Here is an 18,453-nt window from a genome sequence, read left to right as displayed (position 1 = left end):
GGAGCATTCTTAGTTCAGCAACAAGTATACAGTACATCAGATATACTGCATGTACAAAAACAGAATGTCAATATATATATATATATATATATATATATATATATATATATATATATATATTCCTAAAGTTTTTTCCAAAAGCAGTGTTCAGCACTTAGGCATAGAAAAGTTGCTGACCTTTCATTTTTATTATTATTATTATTATTATTGCCAAGCTCGTTTAAAGCTTGTAAGTAAAAATGATGCAGTAGTGTCCAGTTATGCAAAATGGTGAAGTGTGTTGCAGGAAGGATTATTGTAGCTCTTGTGTAAGGCATTTCAATGTTTCAAACTGGCTCATTTGGCGTCACTGAGAGGAATTTACTGTACACTTGGCGAAAGAACGTTAACAAGTACTGGGGGCACGGTGGCTCAGAAGTAGAGCGTCGAGCTCGTGGTCCGGGGGTCGTGAGTAACTCGCCCGGGACTGACGTGCCGGGAGTGGTAGCGCGCTCCTGTAACCTAGCTGGGCTATATGGCCATAGTTGCCTAGCTCGGGGATTAAATCCCTTAACAAGCACTTGCGAACGTAGTATAGGACCTGCGGCGCGGCCGAATAGAACCTGAACACGCTCATATGAATGTTCTGTTGTAGATCGTTGCACCATCTTTTTCGTCAAGAGCTCATGGATGACAATAAAAGCAGCACACTGGGTTGAATCCAGCACTTTGAAAAAATGGGGCGTGATTCTTTTTGGAACTACCACAATTGCTATCCTATTACCAAATTCCTCAAAATTAATAACGAAAACCCTCTAATCGATTGAAATAACTCTATGGCATCATTTATGTAAGATATTTATTCCACATATTTTGATAAACAGCACTGTTCCTTTGTCAAAACGCCCTTTCCATGCTGGTCACATCTTCAAACTCAATACCATAACCTCATTCTCGGTGCAAGTCTGCAGAGGGACTGGAGAGGGACGCCTTCATGTGGTGGCACCAATATAACTGGGCGGCTTCACTGCCCAGTTGTACAAGGTCCCTCAACTCCCTCTCTATCCCCAGAAACAGGGATGGTGGACTGCAGAGGGAGAACTTTAATGCATCAGTGTCGTGAAGTGATACTCGACATCTAATAACGTCGTTTTTATTGGGAAGAATGCGCTCACATTTTTACACAAGCTTCCTCCCATAATAATAATAATAATAATAATAATAATAATAATCTCATACACGTACAGTACCTAACCATTTCATGTTTATTTTTACATGAGAAACACACTATATTTCTATCACCTTAACTTGGCCCAGATTTTCGTCCTTTTGCAGCTAATTTCACGTAGCTCAGTGGTAGAAAAAGGCAATGCTACAGCTCTACATCCTTTGCACAGCACTTCTTCGTGACTAGCACCATACAACGTTAATATTGGTACAGGTCGGCATTCAAGATGGAGAGATGGCAATTTTAGGCCAAGTTAAAGTGAAAATAAAAAAAAAAAAAATCCTGCCCGTACAAGAACTGTCCTCTAGCTGGTATTAGAGGTTTCGTAGTTCACGTTCCCAAGCGATTTATTTTGCATACAACATCACTTCTCCCTTGTGTGCTATATACTTCATAATTTCGGCCTAGGAGGATTCGGTAACATAATTATAACCTGTAATGAGGAAAATAAATCTATGGAGAAGAGGCGTTAAGCATTCTCCTGTCAGCATTTATTTATTTACCTATTTATTTTTATTAATAGTATTGCAAGTGGAAGACACAAACAGAACACAAGTATTTTTACTGCGTGTGTGTCAGCGTAAAGGAAGACATAGGCCTTCTTGCTGGTTGCGGAAACTCCCTAACACTGTCTCCCTAGCGACTTTTCTTTATCACACCTTACTGTCCTCTTCCGTGTTACATAAATCCTTCCAACATCGCCACTCAGCATAAATAACGTACAATGGGATATTAACCTCCATATCCAGGAATAAATCGCTAAGGATGATGTGTTAGGGAGTTTCCATAACCGACGAGAGCAGGAACCACTGAAAAGTTGTAATAAAAGCGTAAGAAAACACCCAGAATACACAAACATACAGGCTATCATGGTAGTGATGATCGTAGTGTAAATGGTAGTGAAGATGTCGGTCAGAACGGAGTCTCCTGAAGCCGCTATCCCATGGGGACTGTGGACGTTCAAATTTGCTGCAGCTTGGGAGTCAAAGTCCTTGCGCGAGAGTAGTTGACAATCAAGCATGGAGAGCCACCAGACTCATTCGTGGACGTCCATGTTCACCGTCGCTGTCCAAAACTCCGTTGTCTCCTTCATATCTATGGCGTTTATCCCTGGTTGTGGCTGAGTAGTGTCCGTCGTCTGCTATATTGAACTCCTTTGTCTTCTTGCAGAGGCTTCTTCCTCTTCCTGCAGGGTGAGGACTGCAATACCAGTTGCAAAAGCCAATAGCTGGTTCACGCCCACTGTTGTTGGTGATAAACACGTCGTCTGTTAGGGGGTCGGGACAAGTAACCTTAGCTGTGGTCAGTCGAGTGGGCTAAACCAAGGCCCTGGCTGAACTCGATAAAAAAGAAGTGGCTTTGTCGACGCACCCCGTGTGATAAGGATCGCTATTTTTGGACATCCATTCTGTTGTGCACACTGCGTTGTGTCCCCGTGTGGTAAACAGAATCTTCCTTGTGTTGGGAAAGGGCACAGGCTACATACGAGTTTTGTTATCTAGTCGACGATAAAGCAGTGATAACGGTGACCACTGCACTTCACTCTGAAGAGGCTGCATGTATGCATGCATAACCACTTTTCAACTGTACTTTTTCCTGCCGCCCTCACATATCATTTCTATTTTTTATTCCTTATTTACGGCTCAGGAATTCATCCCTTCACTGACGTGATTACATTTTTTATAATTTTTGACGCACTGTGATTTGTTTTGAGTTTTTCTATTTTTTGGGGGGGACAAAGATTGATGGTGGTGATGATGATAATGATGATGATGATGATGGGTATAGCCTAACCTCTCATACTGAAGGGATAAATGATGATGCTCTGTATTTCTCTAACTTCACAATGACTAGCCATCTAAAGCATATTATTTTCACTATACACAGCCACGATATTTACAGCTTCACAGGGGGCATACCTCCCACCTCATCTACACCCCTTTCACCATAACTTGGCTCAGATTTTCGTCCCTTTGCACTTCACGTAGCTCAGTGGAAGAAAAAAAAAATGCTACGGCTCTTCATCTACTCCACAGCACTTCTTCGTGACTGGGATTATATTCTAGTGTTAATCTGCTGCAAAAACTCAGCATTCAAGATAGTGAGATGGTAATTCTAAGCCAAGTTGGAGTGAAAAGAGTGTAGTAACTCTCGCACACATTTGGCTATCCCTTTGTTTGTCTTTAAGGCCTATTCTATCAGTCTATTGTTTTTCTATTGTGTAAATGACTTAATCTATTATTAGGTCTATTTGGGCTGTTTATTCTCTCTCTCTCTCTCTCTCTCTCTCTCTCTCTCTCTCTCTCTCTCTCTCACACACAGACACACACACACCTGGAAGAGCACTAGGAGGCTATGTGCAAGTAACCTCACTCTGAATGCAGTGTGAGACGCCGCTGATACTAACAAAACGCATACTGAGGGATGGGGGATCTGGAAGACTCATACTAAACAAGTCCAGAGAGCTGACTGAAGGTGAGTGAATGCATACTAGAGTGAGCAGTTTTGAAAGGAGGATGAAGAAGATTGAAAAGAGAAAAAAAAACAAAGTTGGTGATTCTGTAGAATGTATGGAAAATATAAAAATGGAGAAATGGAGAAAGTTGGTGATTTTGAAGTTTATAAATGAAGAGATATAGATATAGATGGACAGATAGAGGTAGATATAGATGGATAGATAGAAAGACAGATGGATAGTAAATTCATTTGACTAGTTTGGACTACGTGTTTATCACTGTTTGCTATACTGATGACGCCTAACCACAAACATATGTCAGCAGTGATACGTGTCTTCTTTCTGATAACAATGCTTCCGTGATAGCCATTGTCCTGACACGTCCTGCACCGTCCCATTAACGTTCCCGGTCCCTAAACTACACTAAACCGCTCGTGCTATTTGTGGTCATCATCTGGCGTGGTGGTGGGCGTGGCAGATGGCGTTGGCGAGAATGCTGGAGTAGACAGCGTTGATTTCCCCTTCCACCTTGAACACCTGGCGGCCCGTATCGTCAGTGTTCGAGGTTACCTGTGGGCGTAAATGAACGATGATTATACCCTTTTTACTCTAACTTGGCCTAAAATTGCCATCTCTCCATCTTGTAACAATAAATTAACGTCCAAATTGAGTACTAGTCATGAAGAAGTGCTATGGAAATGATGTGGAGCCATAGTATTGTCTTTTTCTGCCACTGAGGTAAGTGAAAGAAGCTGCAAAAAGACGAAAATCTGGGCCAAGTTAGAGTAAAATCGGTATAGCCTCTGCATTTCTACAGGTATTTACACTGAGACATATACTTATTTCTTTTACACGTTTCTATATACTTTTTATTTTTGTCCCACTGGCTCTGATAACTTTTCCGCCCCTCCACTCCTCTCACTTCATCATAACGTAATTTACTTCATCTCTTCCTTTACTTATGGTTTATTTCATTTCTTTCAACTAGCCCAACCTTCCTTCTCTTCCTCGGCCTCCTTCGTGCAACCATCCCACCCCCACACACAACCCCTCCACCCCCTGCCTCGTTCCCGTTCCACCTCTCCTTCCACTTCTAACCACCTACGTCTCACCCCTCTATCAGCATCACTCATATACTCCACACACTCCCTCTGCCTTCCTCGATCTCCACCTCTTCATTCTCTATCAATCAATCAGCCTCCCCTTTCCTCCTCACCTCAGTCTCCCCCGTCTCCATAGCTCACCTGGTGGAAGTGGCAGGCGCACTTTCCTTGCATGAAGTGCCTGAACCTCGCCACCGTCATGTTGAAGGTGTCCAGCACTGCGTAGCCCTTGTGGTGGGCGTACGAGGCGAGGTGTAGAGAGTGACCCAGAAGCTTGGAGTGGTCACGCTATTGAGAGAGACATTACATTTAGACAGATAGAAAGACAGATAGATAGACAGACAGATAGATAGATAAAGATACACAAACACAGTGATATGATTTTAAACGACCCTATGTTTGCTCTTGATGAATTCCTTGGTATTGGGGTTGGCCATGGTACAGTGATGTTTTCTATGGATTGGAAGCTAAACCAAGTGCCACAACCAGCAGATTACCTTCAAACAGTTGCTGGTGGCTGTATTGAAACAAGTAAGATATGTGCAATAAGATTTTGTAATAATGTGAGAGTCTTCGCTTGGAATTTGACTCTATGCACAGGCTCTCAGAAGGATCTCCGAGTGTCTGTACTTGTGGGTGAATGTGTGTGTGTGTGTGTGTGTGTGTGTGTGTACTAACCTGTGATACCGTGTGTACACCTGGGGCGGCCACGTGAAAGCCAGCACCAGGCGTCTTCACCACCACCCTGGCCCCTTCCAGCCCCTCCCTGTATGGCGGCACGAAGGAAGGAAAAAAAACATATTGATTAATTCTTTTTATTTTAGCACTATACACCACTACAGTTGCCCATTACTTCCTTATTGGTTCATACATAGCCATCATCATCATCATCATCACCATCATCATTATTATCAACAGAAAATCAACCAATCAATCAACCAGCACAGTGAATCAACCGCCAGTGAAATCAACCAAGCACTTTTCCCTTTACTTCCTGATTCTTACCTGTGCAGCACGAGACTGAGCATGTGCACGTGCTGAGCGGCTAGCCAGTGCACGCCCCCTACCACCACCACTGTGTCTGTGTTGTTGTGAAGGGGACCAGACCTGTGAACCGAAGTAAAAGTTAAAGGTTTCTTGATTATTAAACAAATACACCTGCAGGCTCTCTCTCTCTCTCTCTCTCTCTCTCTCTCTCTCTCTCTCTCTCTCTCTCTCTCTCTCATACACACACACACACACACACACACACACACACACACACACACCACCACCACCACCACTACCATCCGACCTTCACATTCACCATCATCATCATCATCACACTACCACCACCACCACCCCATCTCCACAACCACCATCACCATCACCAACACCACCATCCCACCTTCACATTGACCATCATCATCATCACACTACCACAACCATCACCACCACTAGCCTATGTAGGTGTTGTGGAGGCGAACCAGACCGTGCACGATAATAAATAAATTAGTTCAACTACGCACCTTAATAAAAATAAATAAGTTAAGGCGCCATAAAAGATAGATAGATAAAAACTACCATAATAGATATAGTCCTAAATCTGCATCTATTACATCTACTCTCGCATACAACAAATAAACTACAGCGCGTTACCCATACCTATCCTGCACCATTTATTCATGACATACTCCCACACCCACGCCCACACCAGCAGACTCAGCCGTTCCCTCCACACATCAGATCCTGCCTGGTGGGTTTCTATAGTTCGTCCACTTTCAGCTGACAAGGAATCACAACCCCTTTCAGTTCAGCCAGATGTAGTCAGACTGAAAGATAAATTTGACTAGTAACCAAGGAGACTCATTTCTACACCGTACCTGACTCATCAAATTTCGTGCAACCACAACTAAGAACTGAAGTTATAGAAGTGGACCAGTAAATAAATAAATAAAATAAATTAGTAAAGAAATACGTAAATAAATAAATAAGTAAATAAAATAAAATAAAACAAATAAAATAAATAAATAAATAAATAAAATAAAATAAATAAATAAATAAAAATAAAATAAATAACATAAATAAATAAGTAAATCACAGTACCGCAGACGCTAAGCAGTCCTTTACCTGAGTAGCAGCTGGTACAAGGTGTGGTCTAAGCTTGGTCTCTGGTCGCCGGGAAGCCAGAATTTCGGATAGTAGGCGAAGGCGAAGGTGGTGCGTCCGGCGTTAACCCCCCGAAGCACACGAAGGTCATGTGTCTTGTCCCAGGAGGTGAGACTGGCATTGGCGCGCTCCACGAGAGAGTAGAACATCCCACGCGTCGTACTGTCGCCCAGGAAGAGCAGCTGGGGATATATAAAGATAGATAAATGGATGGATAGACGGATAGATAAATGGACAGATAGACAGAGTGATCAACAGAGAGACGTAGAAGCCGTAGATACATAAACGTAAAAACAAAACAAAACAGACGGATGATTTGTAAACAGTGAGGGATGCGTGTGGTGATGAGCAGGGGATTGTGGACAGTAGAAACAGACAGACAGGAAGACATACACGTACAGACAGACAGACAGATACACAGACAGGCAGACCGACAGCATACTCACGGTCTTGCGGGCCAAACAGGTCTGGAGATGGTGTGTGGAGAGGGTCGGGTGTGTACAGGAGAGGGGCTGCCATACTGCCTGGCGCCAATCACATCCAGCACGATCATCACAAGACACACACGGCAACACCCAACGACCTGTGTAGTAGTAGTAGTAGTTGTTGCTGTTGTAGTAGTAGTAGTAGCAATAATAATAATAATCTATCTATCTATAGCCCGACGCCCTAATCCCGCAAAGGGTGGCCGCAGACAAAACCCCTCCAAGTCGCACTGTCATCCACCATTTGATTGCCCTCCCCCCAAATCACTCCCCCCTCCCTCATATACCTCTCAACTCCATCCCTCCACCTCATTCTCGGTCTTCCCCTCCCTCTCCCTCCCTCCACTTCACCTACATACACCCTCTTAGTCAGTCTTTCATTCTCCGTTCTCTCCACATGTTCAAACCACCTCAGTGTATTTCTCCTAATTTTCTCAACCACATCCACATCCACCCCACAACGTTACTTCACTTCTTCATTCGTCAACCTGTCCTCCACGTCACTCCACATGCTCCTCTCGAGTAACTCATTTCCACTGCTCTCACTCTTGACTTGTTCCCCTCTAGCAAGGTCCATGCCTCGCTTCCATACGTCAGGGTAGGGATCACAATACTATCATGCAGTAACTTCTTAATAATAATAATAATAATAATAATAATAATAATAATAAGCAACATTCATTGACCCGAGAAATAATATGATAACCCTGAAAATAAAACGATAACAACACTTTTAATTACATTTTCTAATACATCAAAAGACGAATGCAAGGCTGAAAACTTTTTAAAATCACTCCTTAAAGAAAACGTGAAGAAATAGCGCCAAAACCAAGCTCCAGACGCCTGATCGGGAAACACAACCGCATCTACTATCAATTCCTTCTTTACAGCAATTTTTTTTCCCACCAAGGATGAGGAAATGATGAGGAAATTAGGGTATAGAGTATTTTCAGGTCTCTCGTTCCTCCTCTAAAAAGAAATCCCAAGTTACGACAAGAAATTCGTAATATATGCTCAAGACTATCACCCCACGTCCCTGTACTGTTTACCTTGGACATCACCGCTTGCGCAGGCTGGTAGTGAGCGCGCATGTGCAGTGAAGTGGGGCCAGGAGGGGAAGGGCTCAGTGCTCAGGCCGCAGTGCTCAGTGCCCCAGATCCGCAACTCACACTCCTGTAGGGGAACAAGGTTTGATATTTATGGAGAGGAAGTTTGGCAGCCTCCATCTTCCTCTCCCCCAAAAATAAATAAATAAATAAACGGATCACTACTTAACAACTGCTCAGGGGTGATTGAGGCAAAGAATTAGTATCTTCTAAGTTCCAAATTTCCCCTAGAATAAGATACACAACAGTCGAATTTACACTCAAGTCCCTATATTCACACTCCAATGCAAGATTTCGCTACGTCGTTCACTTACCGACTTATTTTGTATACTGTACTTTTATATTCTTTTGTATATTAGTTACTTTTTTTTTTTTAAATTAAGAATATAATTTGTATCAGTAACTTACATTAGGATTATCAAGGTAATACTAAGCTGGATAAATCGCTGAGAAACAGGAATTAAGAAATCAGCAGGTCAACTGGAATACAAGTCCAAAATTGCTCCCTCCATTTCCACCTAATCATCATCATCATCATCATCATTGTCACCATCATCATCATCATTGTCACCATCATCATCATCATTGTCATCATCATCATCATCATCCCACCTGCTTCCTTTCTTCCCCCTTCTTTCTCTCATCATCATCATCATCATCATCATCATCATTGTCATCATCACCATCATCATTATTGTCATCAGCACCATCACCATCACCATCAACATCATCATCATCATCATCCCACCTACTTCCCTCCCCTTTTTCCTTTCATCATCATCACCACCCACCTGCCGGAGTCCACAGACTTGATGGGCGGTGGCTGTGGGCGGTGGGCGTGGTGTGGGCGGGTGTAGGCGGGTGAGGACGAGGGTGTAGGTGTTGAGGGTCCAGGGTTCCGAGTGAGAGATGTCCACCACGGCCAAGCTCACTCTATTCTCGCCCAGACCCACCGTGTAGTTGACCAAGCTGTGTATTAAGAATGGGAAGGTTTTATTGAGCAAGTTTATAAGCAACGTTTTCCTCCCCCTCTTCTTCTTCATCATCATATTTTTCTTCTTATTCTTCATGTTCAGTTTCATCATCATCATCATTATCATCATCATAAAAATAAATAGAATAATAATGATAATAATAATAATAATAATAATAACAATAATGGTGATAACAACAACAACAACAACAATAATAATAATAATAATAATAATAAGCTGGTCCAAAGAAAATACTGTAATAAGTTAAGAGATTCAGGAATTGAAACACGCTATGAAACAAGGGAGGCAGACTCACTTAGAAGGTAAGAAACTAAACATAACATACGTAAAGAAAGTAGGTAGTTGAAATATGCTAAGGAAGACTCACGCAGCAGGTTGAAACTAGTTATTAATGTACGTTAAGTCAGCACGTGAAATGCGTTACGGAACAAGGAAGGCAGACTCACGTAGCAGGTCGAAACTAATGATTAAAATACGTTAGGTCAGCACGTGAAATGCGCTACGGAACACGAAACACAGACTCACGTAGCAGATCCAAACTAATTATTAAAATAGGTTAAGTCAGCACGTGAAATGCGCTACGGAACACAGGAGGCAGACTCACGTAGCGGGGCCAAACTTATCCTGCAGTCTGGCCTCAGCTTGGCAATGCAGCGCCACCCCCGCCACCTTGACTGTGATCACCTCGTAGGCCACCTCAGCCCGGTACCATGTGACTAGGGGCGTGAAGGCAGGTGTCAGGTGAATGGGAGGCTCCACCAGGATCTTCTGCAGGTACGGCGCTGTGGTGGGATCTGGGGAGAGAGGGAGCTGTTATTTTTCTTCCCTTATTTATTATCTGACATTTATATAGCTTTGGGAGAAAGGGAGCTGTTTATTTTTCTTTCCTATTTATCTATCTGACATTTATATAGCTTAGGAGAAAGGGAGAGGTTATTTCTCTTCCTTATATATTTATCTGACACGTGTATAGCTTCATGTATCAGAAAACTCGAATATTCTGCTACTGTCAATTTTCAACAACAGACCTCACCTCAGAGTAAATCATAACAGCCTGAAAGTATTAAGTATTTGACATTTATTGAGTTACCAGATCTTTTGTTTTTTTGGTTAGCTTGATATGATTTCAGTAAGTTTTGAAATGGCTTTGAGAGTGTAGACAATACCTCGTTCATCTTAACCTGGCTCAGATTTTCATCCTTTTGTGGCTTATTTCACTTAACTCACTGGCAGAAAAAGATAATCTCATGGCTCTACATCCCCTCCACAGCACCTATTCGTGACTAGCATCATATTCTAGTGTTCATCTTTTGTTCTAACTCAGAACTGATGATGGAGGGATGACAATATAAGGACGAGAGTAAATCCAGTGTAGCGACCGTGCGTGTCCTTGCCATATCATGTTCGTAGCTTGGTATAAATACGTGGGAGCTCTCGACCGTGCCCATACCTGCCATGCACGTGTCCTTGGCGAGGCGTTGGTGCTTCTGCCACTTCTCCTCGATGTCCTCACTCCCTCGCAGGTCCAGCCTAAAACACAACACCAGAAATTGGTTTAAATGCCATGGTTCAATTATTACTTTTTCACTTAACAGCTCTAAACAGGAATCAGTATGTTTTCTTTTTCTTTCTTTCTTTCATTTTTTTTTTTTTTTTTTTTTTTTGCTACATACCTTTGCACTGTCATTGTTTATCGCACAATATTATGTTCAAAATGTGTATTTAATGTTGCTTTTACTGTTGAAAATGTGTATAACCATCATCGCTTTGTAGGGGCTAAAAGAGAGACGGCCACAGAGAAATGGAGATACAGAACGCCACAGAGACAAAGACTGACTGGTTAAAACAAGGGCAGAGAAAGAGAGAGAGAGAGAGAGAGAGGGAAAGCCAGAGACACACAGAGATACAGAAACCCAGAGACGCAGAGAGACAGAGATATACAAAGCCAGAGAGACAGAAAAAGCCAGAGGTACAAAGCCAGACTGCCTCACCCCGCCATGAGAGGTGTGAGGCCTGGGGGGAGGGGCCGGAGGTGGGCTTGGAGGGACGTGGTGAGGTGGTGGAGGTCTCTCGTTAAGTGTCTCCAGCTCTCTCTGTAATTATGGCCACTCGTTAGTACTTACGGTGATTATTATTGTTATTATTATTATTATTATTATTATTATTATTATTATTGTAGCTCTGTTTTTATCTGACGAAACTGGTCCGTAAGTAAAACCCATAACTATAGTCTTTCTACTCTAACTTTGCCCAGATTTTCGTCTATTTGTAGCTTATTTCACGTGTTTCAGTGCCAGATAGACAATATATCGACGTCAAAAGTTTATATAACACAAGTGATAAAGGCGAAATATGTAAGATAAATCGCTAAGGAAGAGGTGTTTGGAAGCCGCCAGTACCACCCAAAGTACTTCGCCGGGACTCACGTGAGGAGGAAGGCTGCAGGGGCGAGGGCGGAACTTGTATTGTACAGGACGGAATGGTACAGGTCGCTTATAATCTGAAACACAACAAGCAGGTCAACCACTGATGAAGGAGCCTAACCAATTTTTTGTTATAAAGATGAATTTTAGATTAATTAGTTAAAATAGCTTTATGTTAACTGACGGTATAAATTTCACCTTACTCATTGTTCGTGTATTTCATTATTTTATTGTCCTCTATGAAGCAACATGCCCGAGTAGCACTTTTAGCAGAAACCCTAAGTTACCCCCTCAAACGTGGATGAGAGACAATGACAAGGGGGGCTGCAGGGGGTACTGACATCTAAAAGAGAGCATCAAGTAAGGTTTTTAACTCAGATTCGTCACAGCAGTTTTAATTTGTGAACCCATATCGCCTGCAGCAAATATACGTCACCTAGTGTATCACCGTACATATACGGCACCCAAGCATAGGGGTTCAAAAAGACAGTCTATATGGGTTTAAAATTTGAGAAGGGGAGGTTCTGTGATGCCCACCTCCCTTCCCTAACACTCACAACACTGGTCAAAACTTACCTGGTTGTAGAGATGACCGGCTGGCGAAGGGTAGATCATTACAAAGCCACCTCTACTCCCACCTGCATACTGTTTCATCACTCTTCCATTCTCAGGTTCCTTAACTTTATGATCTGAAGCTGAAACGCCAATGTCTTCCTCTGTGTCATCGGTATAGGTGTAGTTAGTATCCATATTGCTCATGCCTGGCGCCCTCTCACTTCTGTTCATTCGAGTTTCAGTGACTTCTGGTTTTAGCAAAGTGTCCCTTACAAGCACTCCATTTTCCCAGGTGTCAACGGGGTCATTATTTTCTCTCGTCATTTCCAGAAGGGATTGAAGATCATACTGAGTGAGGCACAGCTCGTGGGAAATTTGGCAGTCAATGTCCATCACACCTGTTGGATAATGCAATGGATTCTTAACAACATATTCTTTTTCAGTCCTCTTTCACACACATATCATTTTTTGTGGTTATTATAAATGTGTTGTTAGGCCATAGTACTCATTGCTGGACCCTGCTAGCGATAGGGCTGGTCTAGGAACGCAATAGACTTTGAATTTGTTGTACTTAAGAGAGATGTGGGCCAAGCTAGAGCCCCCAGGTCGGTTAAAGTACTCTTCCCTATGTCTAACTGGATGCTAGGCGGTGTTACCTGATCATGCCAGTTATTTTTGCTTCCTAAAGATTCTGTTAGCTTTGGAAAATCGTCTATAAGTGACTGTTAGCTTTGGAGAATCAGCTAAAAGTGACAAGAATAAACCAGAATTATGTCATCTGATTCAAGGGGTTTTAACAAGAAATTTATGCATACCAATATTATCTGTCACCTCCCTCAGCGCCTGTCTCAGCCCATCAGCAGCTCCTCCACGTCCGCCCCCCAGGCCCAGCACCACCCTCACCACGTCCCCTGCCACGGCCCCCCTTCCCCTGGCCTGGAGGGGGGTGGAGGGGGGGTGCAGGGAGAGGTCAGGCTGCCCGTTGACCCCTATGATGACCGGGTGGTAGGACGCGTTGTATACCAGGTCCACGCCTAGGAGTTGGTAGCACCCGGAACATCTATTTTGGTAGCAATGTGGAGATCTGTTATTAAATTTTAGACTTGATTATTATATTACTAACCTGACCCACTGTTATTATTTTCATCATCATCATCATCATCATCATTATACCTCATGACTAGAGTTGGTAGCACCCTTCGCATCTATTTGGTAGGAATGTGGAGGTTAATTAAATTTCAACACTATTACTCTCACTGTCATCATCATTATTGTGATTATCAGAATTAGGCCTATTTTGGGGAGATTCATCATAATTATCATCATTATTATTTATCATTAGTATCATTATTAGCAGTCTCACCTTGATAATTGTCCTCATCATCATCATCATCATTCTGATCACTCTTACTGTCTTCTTCCTCCTCACCATCATCTATCTGTATGTCTAATCTATCAATCTATCCACCCATCTATCTGTCTATCCATCTATCTGCCTATCTATCTGTATGTTGCCTGTCTCTCTCACCTGTGCCTGCCCCTGCCCCTGCCGTCCCTCCACCGTGGGGGCAGCAGCAGGTCCGCCGTCAGGGCCAGGGTGGTCAGGGCGGCCTCCGTGCCCCCCACCAGCGCCCCCACCCCCGCCTCCCCTCCCTCACCCCTCACCCACCCCACCAGCTCACCCCACGACCACACACGACCTGCCATCTGGGGAGAAATGTTGGTATTATTATATTTTAAACAGTAGTAGTAGTAGTAGTAGCAATAGCAGTAGTAGTAGCACCAGGCTCATATAAATGTAAACCCAGTGGACTGCAGATTGAAGTAGCCCCTCACCTGCAGTCCACCATCATCCTTTCGGCAGATAGGGAGGGAATTGAGTGACGCTTCAGTAACTGGGCAGCTCCACCGCCTGGCTATATCAGTGCCACCTCGTGAAGGTGTCCCTCTCCACCACAACACCACAGTAAACCACACAAATCCCACCTGTTCGAGTCCCAGCATTACTTAGACGAAGGAGTGAGAATTACAAACAAACTTTAATCTAATTCTCTCCGCCATCATTACTAACAAATTCTGGTCAATTCTCTCTCTCTCTCACTCAGAATTTGATTTGCAGGAAGAAAAATGCACTGAAAATTCTTACATTCTTTTCTTTGTCTTTCCCAAAAATAAAACAATGATCCTGTAATCAACGACGAATTTCTTATTGTAAGATGTATTTTTATGGGAAGAAGAGGTATGGGGAAAAAATTAGCACTCTCCTTTCCCTTTTTTTCCTGTAATAGTAACAATAATAATAATAATAATAACAAAAACAACAATAATAATCCATCCATCCATCATCCAATAACAACAATAATGATAATAAATAATAATAATAATAATAATAATAATAATAATAATAATAACCTGACCTAAACAACCCTTCCGTAACCTTACCTAACCTAACCTAACCTTTTCATATCCGGCGGACGGGGGTGTAAGGAAGGTGACCTCTGCGTACGTGTGTGCGTGTACGCGGAGTGGCTGTATGGACGTGATCAAGAGGTACACACGAACGCACACACTAGCCCCCAGCACCTGTAATGGCGGCCCCCAGTGTGCTTGAACCAGCTGCCCCTCCACCAGTCTGAAAAAAAGATGGACAGAGCTGAAATAGGGACTTGGATCGCTCATGTGACGGTTGTTTTTCGAATTTTCTAGACCAGGACTCGAGTAGTAACAGTCTGGCTCACCTATACTCCTTTCATCCTAACTTGGCCCAGGTTTTCTTCCCTTTGAGGCTTTAACACATAGCAGAACAAGACGATACCTATACGCCCTCTCCGTAGCACTTCTTCGTGACTAGCATCATATTCTCCTAATCCATGGTTATAACTGAGCCTTCAAGATGGAGAGAAGTCAATTTTAGGCCAAGTCAGAGTAAAATGGGTATAGTAATCCGTTCACCTCTTGTTCCTTAAATACTCCTAAAGTCTTATTAATACCCAAATCATCTCCAAATACTCCAAAAGTCTTATTATTACCCCCAAAAGTCTTATTATTACCTCCAAAAGTCTTATTATTACCCCCAAAAGTCTTATTATTACCTCCAAAAGTCTTATTATTACCTCCAAAAGTCTTATTATTACCTCCAAAAGTCTTATTATTACCTCCAAAAGTCTTATTATTACCTCCCCAAAAGTCTTATTATAACCCCCCCAAAAGTCTTATTATTACCCCCCCAAAAGTCTTATTATTACCCCCAAAAGTCTTATTATTACCCCCCCAAAAGTCTTATTATTAACCCCAAAAGTCTTATTATTACCCCCCCAAAAGTCTTATTATTACCTCCAAAAGTCTTATTATTACCTCCCCAAAAGTCTTATTATTACCCCCCCAAAAGTCTTATTATTACCCCCCCAAAAGTCTTATTATTACCCCCAAAAGTCTTATTATTACCCCCCCAAAGTCTTATTATTACCTCCAAAAGTCTTATTATTACCTCCAAAAGTCTTATTATTACCCCCCCAAAAGTCTTATTATTACCCCCAAAAGTCTTATTATTACCCCCCCAAAAGTCTTATTATTACCTCCAAAAGTCTTATTATTACCTCCAAAAGTCTTATTATTACCTCCAAAAGTCTTATTATTACCTCCAAAAGTCTTATTATTACCCCCAAAAGTCTTATTATTACCCCCAAAAGTCTTATTATACTCATCTACAAATACTCCAAAAGTCTTATTATTATCCATCTCTAAACACTCCAAAAGTCTTATTAGTATCCAACTCCAAATACTCCAAAAGTCTTATTATTACCTCTCAAAGTCTTATTATTACCTTCCAAAGTCTTATTATTACCCATTTAATCTCCAAACACTCCAAAAGTCTCACCACTCACCTCTTGTCCCTCAAATACCGCAGCAATTTAGTGTTATCCATGACGGCCACTCCCCTACCGGAGGGCGCGGGCTTCAGGACCCACTGGGCGGAGTCGGGCAGGGCGTGGGCGGCGGCGGTGAGGAGGTGGGTGTGGGTGGGGTGGAGGTAGCAGGGGGGCGTGAGGGAGCGCAAGGGGGGCACCAGGGGGGAGCTCAAACTCAGCTCACATAAAGCTTCCCGTCGCCACAACGTGCTCTTGACTCCCGGCAGACGACCTACCTGGAAATCAGTTCAGAAGGGGTTGTGCAATTCTTTCTGTCCTCACACTATGTTTTCTATCCTCACACTATGTTTTTTCTCCCCACACTATTTTCTGTCCTCACACTATGTTCTCTGTCCTCACACTATGTTTTCTGTCCTCACACTATGTTCTCTGTCCTCACACTATGTTCTCTGTCCTCACACTATGTTCTCTGTCCTCACACTATGTTTTCTATCCTCACACTATGTATTCTGTCCTCACACTATGTATTCTCTCCTCACACTATGTTCTCTGTCCTCACACTATATTCTCTGTCCTCACACTATGTTCTCTGTCCTCACACTATGTATTCTCTCCTCACACTATGTTCTCTGTCCTCACACTATGTTCTCTGCCCTCACACTATGTTTTCTGTCCTCACACTATGTTCTCTGTCCTCACACTATGTATTCTCTCCTCACACTATGTTCTCTGTCCTCACACTATGTTCTCTGTCCTCACACTATGTTTTCTGTCCTCACACTATGTATTCTGTCCCCACACTAAGTTATGAAGTCGCCACAGGATCCCCTTCAGCAGTTTCAGTCTAATAGTGTAAGTCCTTTGCCTGAGTAATGAAAGAACTATGAACAACACAACACTATGGCATTACAAGCACAAGAAAACCAATATTCCTCGGGTGTCTTTAAGTAACATGCTTTATTTCTCTGCTCAGATTAAACTGCATATATCTTTGATAGGAAATAGAATGTGTCAGTGTAGCCATGACATGAAATCTGCCAGTAATTCATTCTCACATTGTGCCCTTAGGTAATATGAAGAGATACAGGAATAAATGAGATTCCTTCATCATAAATCTTACAGGTTCGTTTATTAATTTACACACAACATTATTTGCTTATTGAACTGCTGGCAAAGTGCTCTCGTGCAGCAGAACTTGTATATTTAAATCACTATTTCTCGATTAGCACTTATCTCTATGCCCTTTCCCCCAGCCTGTAAGACCACTATCCATGTACTAATAACGTCCCCTTTGACCCCTATACCACCTAATCCTCCCTTATACCACCCACACCACCACCTGACCCCTTCCCCCTGCCCGTAAGGTCGATAATGATCCACTAATGTGCTGGCTATTGTGGCGTGTGGCTGTGGCAGGTGTGTGGTATCAAAGGCAGAATAGGTCCCAGCCAAATGAACATCCAGTGTGAAGGTTTAGTTTAGTTTGTCCTTTTTTGAGCCTATTGTTATGCCTTTTCTAACGTAATTCTCCACAGAACTGGTCTATAATTCTGCCATTAATTCTCTATAATCTATCTTCTTGTTTATAATAGATACTTCACTTTACCTTTTCTAACCTATTGTCATACCTTTTCTGATGTAACTCCCTCGAAATTCGTCTATAATCCTGCCCGTATAATCTTCTATCATACTCTATAAATCTACAATGCAATGTGCAGAGATTTTAGATGCTAGCTATTGTCAAGATCTGTTCTAGTTTACCCCCGTCGCACCTCTTGCAGTGTCTTGTACTATAAAACCTTCTTTATTCCTCTATAACTCTGTCCCTCAGTCCTCTATAACTCCCCTAAATAATCTATACTCTTGCCTGTCTTCTATCATCTGCCTCCTTAATCTTTCCCCTTCAATTCTCTATAATCCCGTCTCTAAATTCTGGGTATAGGGATGTAAAATTGATTGCTGCGTACAGTATTCTGAGGGAAGATTAGGACCTAGAAAAAAAAAACACTATGTCTTAATAACACATAAAATCGATAGCCATTAGTCTAAGCCTCCTCATTCTATAGTTCTGATCAAATTTTCCTCGCCTAATAGCAGCTCTTCATCT

General features: G+C 42.5%; 1 protein-coding gene across 1 annotated transcript in view; it reads right to left on the bottom strand.

The window, feature by feature from the left end:
• Nucleotides 1-4,112: 4,112 nt before the first annotated feature.
• Nucleotides 4,113-18,453, bottom strand: part of LOC145402185 (uncharacterized) — a 29,206-nt gene continuing 14,865 nt past the window's right edge. The window contains exons 4-20 of the mRNA XM_080274302.1: nucleotides 16,362-16,621; nucleotides 14,935-15,109; nucleotides 14,039-14,184; nucleotides 13,293-13,579; nucleotides 12,499-12,875; nucleotides 11,926-11,999; nucleotides 11,491-11,592; nucleotides 10,950-11,029; nucleotides 10,104-10,293; nucleotides 9,296-9,473; nucleotides 8,448-8,571; nucleotides 7,360-7,496; nucleotides 6,875-7,095; nucleotides 5,771-5,872; nucleotides 5,444-5,531; nucleotides 4,907-5,053; nucleotides 4,113-4,232 (exon numbers count right to left, since the gene is read on the bottom strand). Coding sequence (XP_080130428.1) covers nucleotides 4,113-4,232; nucleotides 4,907-5,053; nucleotides 5,444-5,531; nucleotides 5,771-5,872; nucleotides 6,875-7,095; nucleotides 7,360-7,496; nucleotides 8,448-8,571; nucleotides 9,296-9,473; nucleotides 10,104-10,293; nucleotides 10,950-11,029; nucleotides 11,491-11,592; nucleotides 11,926-11,999; nucleotides 12,499-12,875; nucleotides 13,293-13,579; nucleotides 14,039-14,184; nucleotides 14,935-15,109; nucleotides 16,362-16,621 — 2,808 coding nt within the window. The remainder of the gene's footprint in view (nucleotides 4,233-4,906; nucleotides 5,054-5,443; nucleotides 5,532-5,770; nucleotides 5,873-6,874; nucleotides 7,096-7,359; nucleotides 7,497-8,447; nucleotides 8,572-9,295; nucleotides 9,474-10,103; nucleotides 10,294-10,949; nucleotides 11,030-11,490; nucleotides 11,593-11,925; nucleotides 12,000-12,498; nucleotides 12,876-13,292; nucleotides 13,580-14,038; nucleotides 14,185-14,934; nucleotides 15,110-16,361; nucleotides 16,622-18,453) is intronic.

The sequence above is a fragment of the Coenobita brevimanus genome, chromosome 57 (assembly GCF_032717465.1).
Source record: "Coenobita brevimanus isolate Jiangsu-jjx chromosome 57, ASM3271746v2, whole genome shotgun sequence".
In the NCBI taxonomy this organism is placed as follows: domain Eukaryota; kingdom Metazoa; phylum Arthropoda; class Malacostraca; order Decapoda; family Coenobitidae; genus Coenobita; species Coenobita brevimanus.
This window is presented reverse-complemented; position numbering and strand designations above follow the sequence as displayed.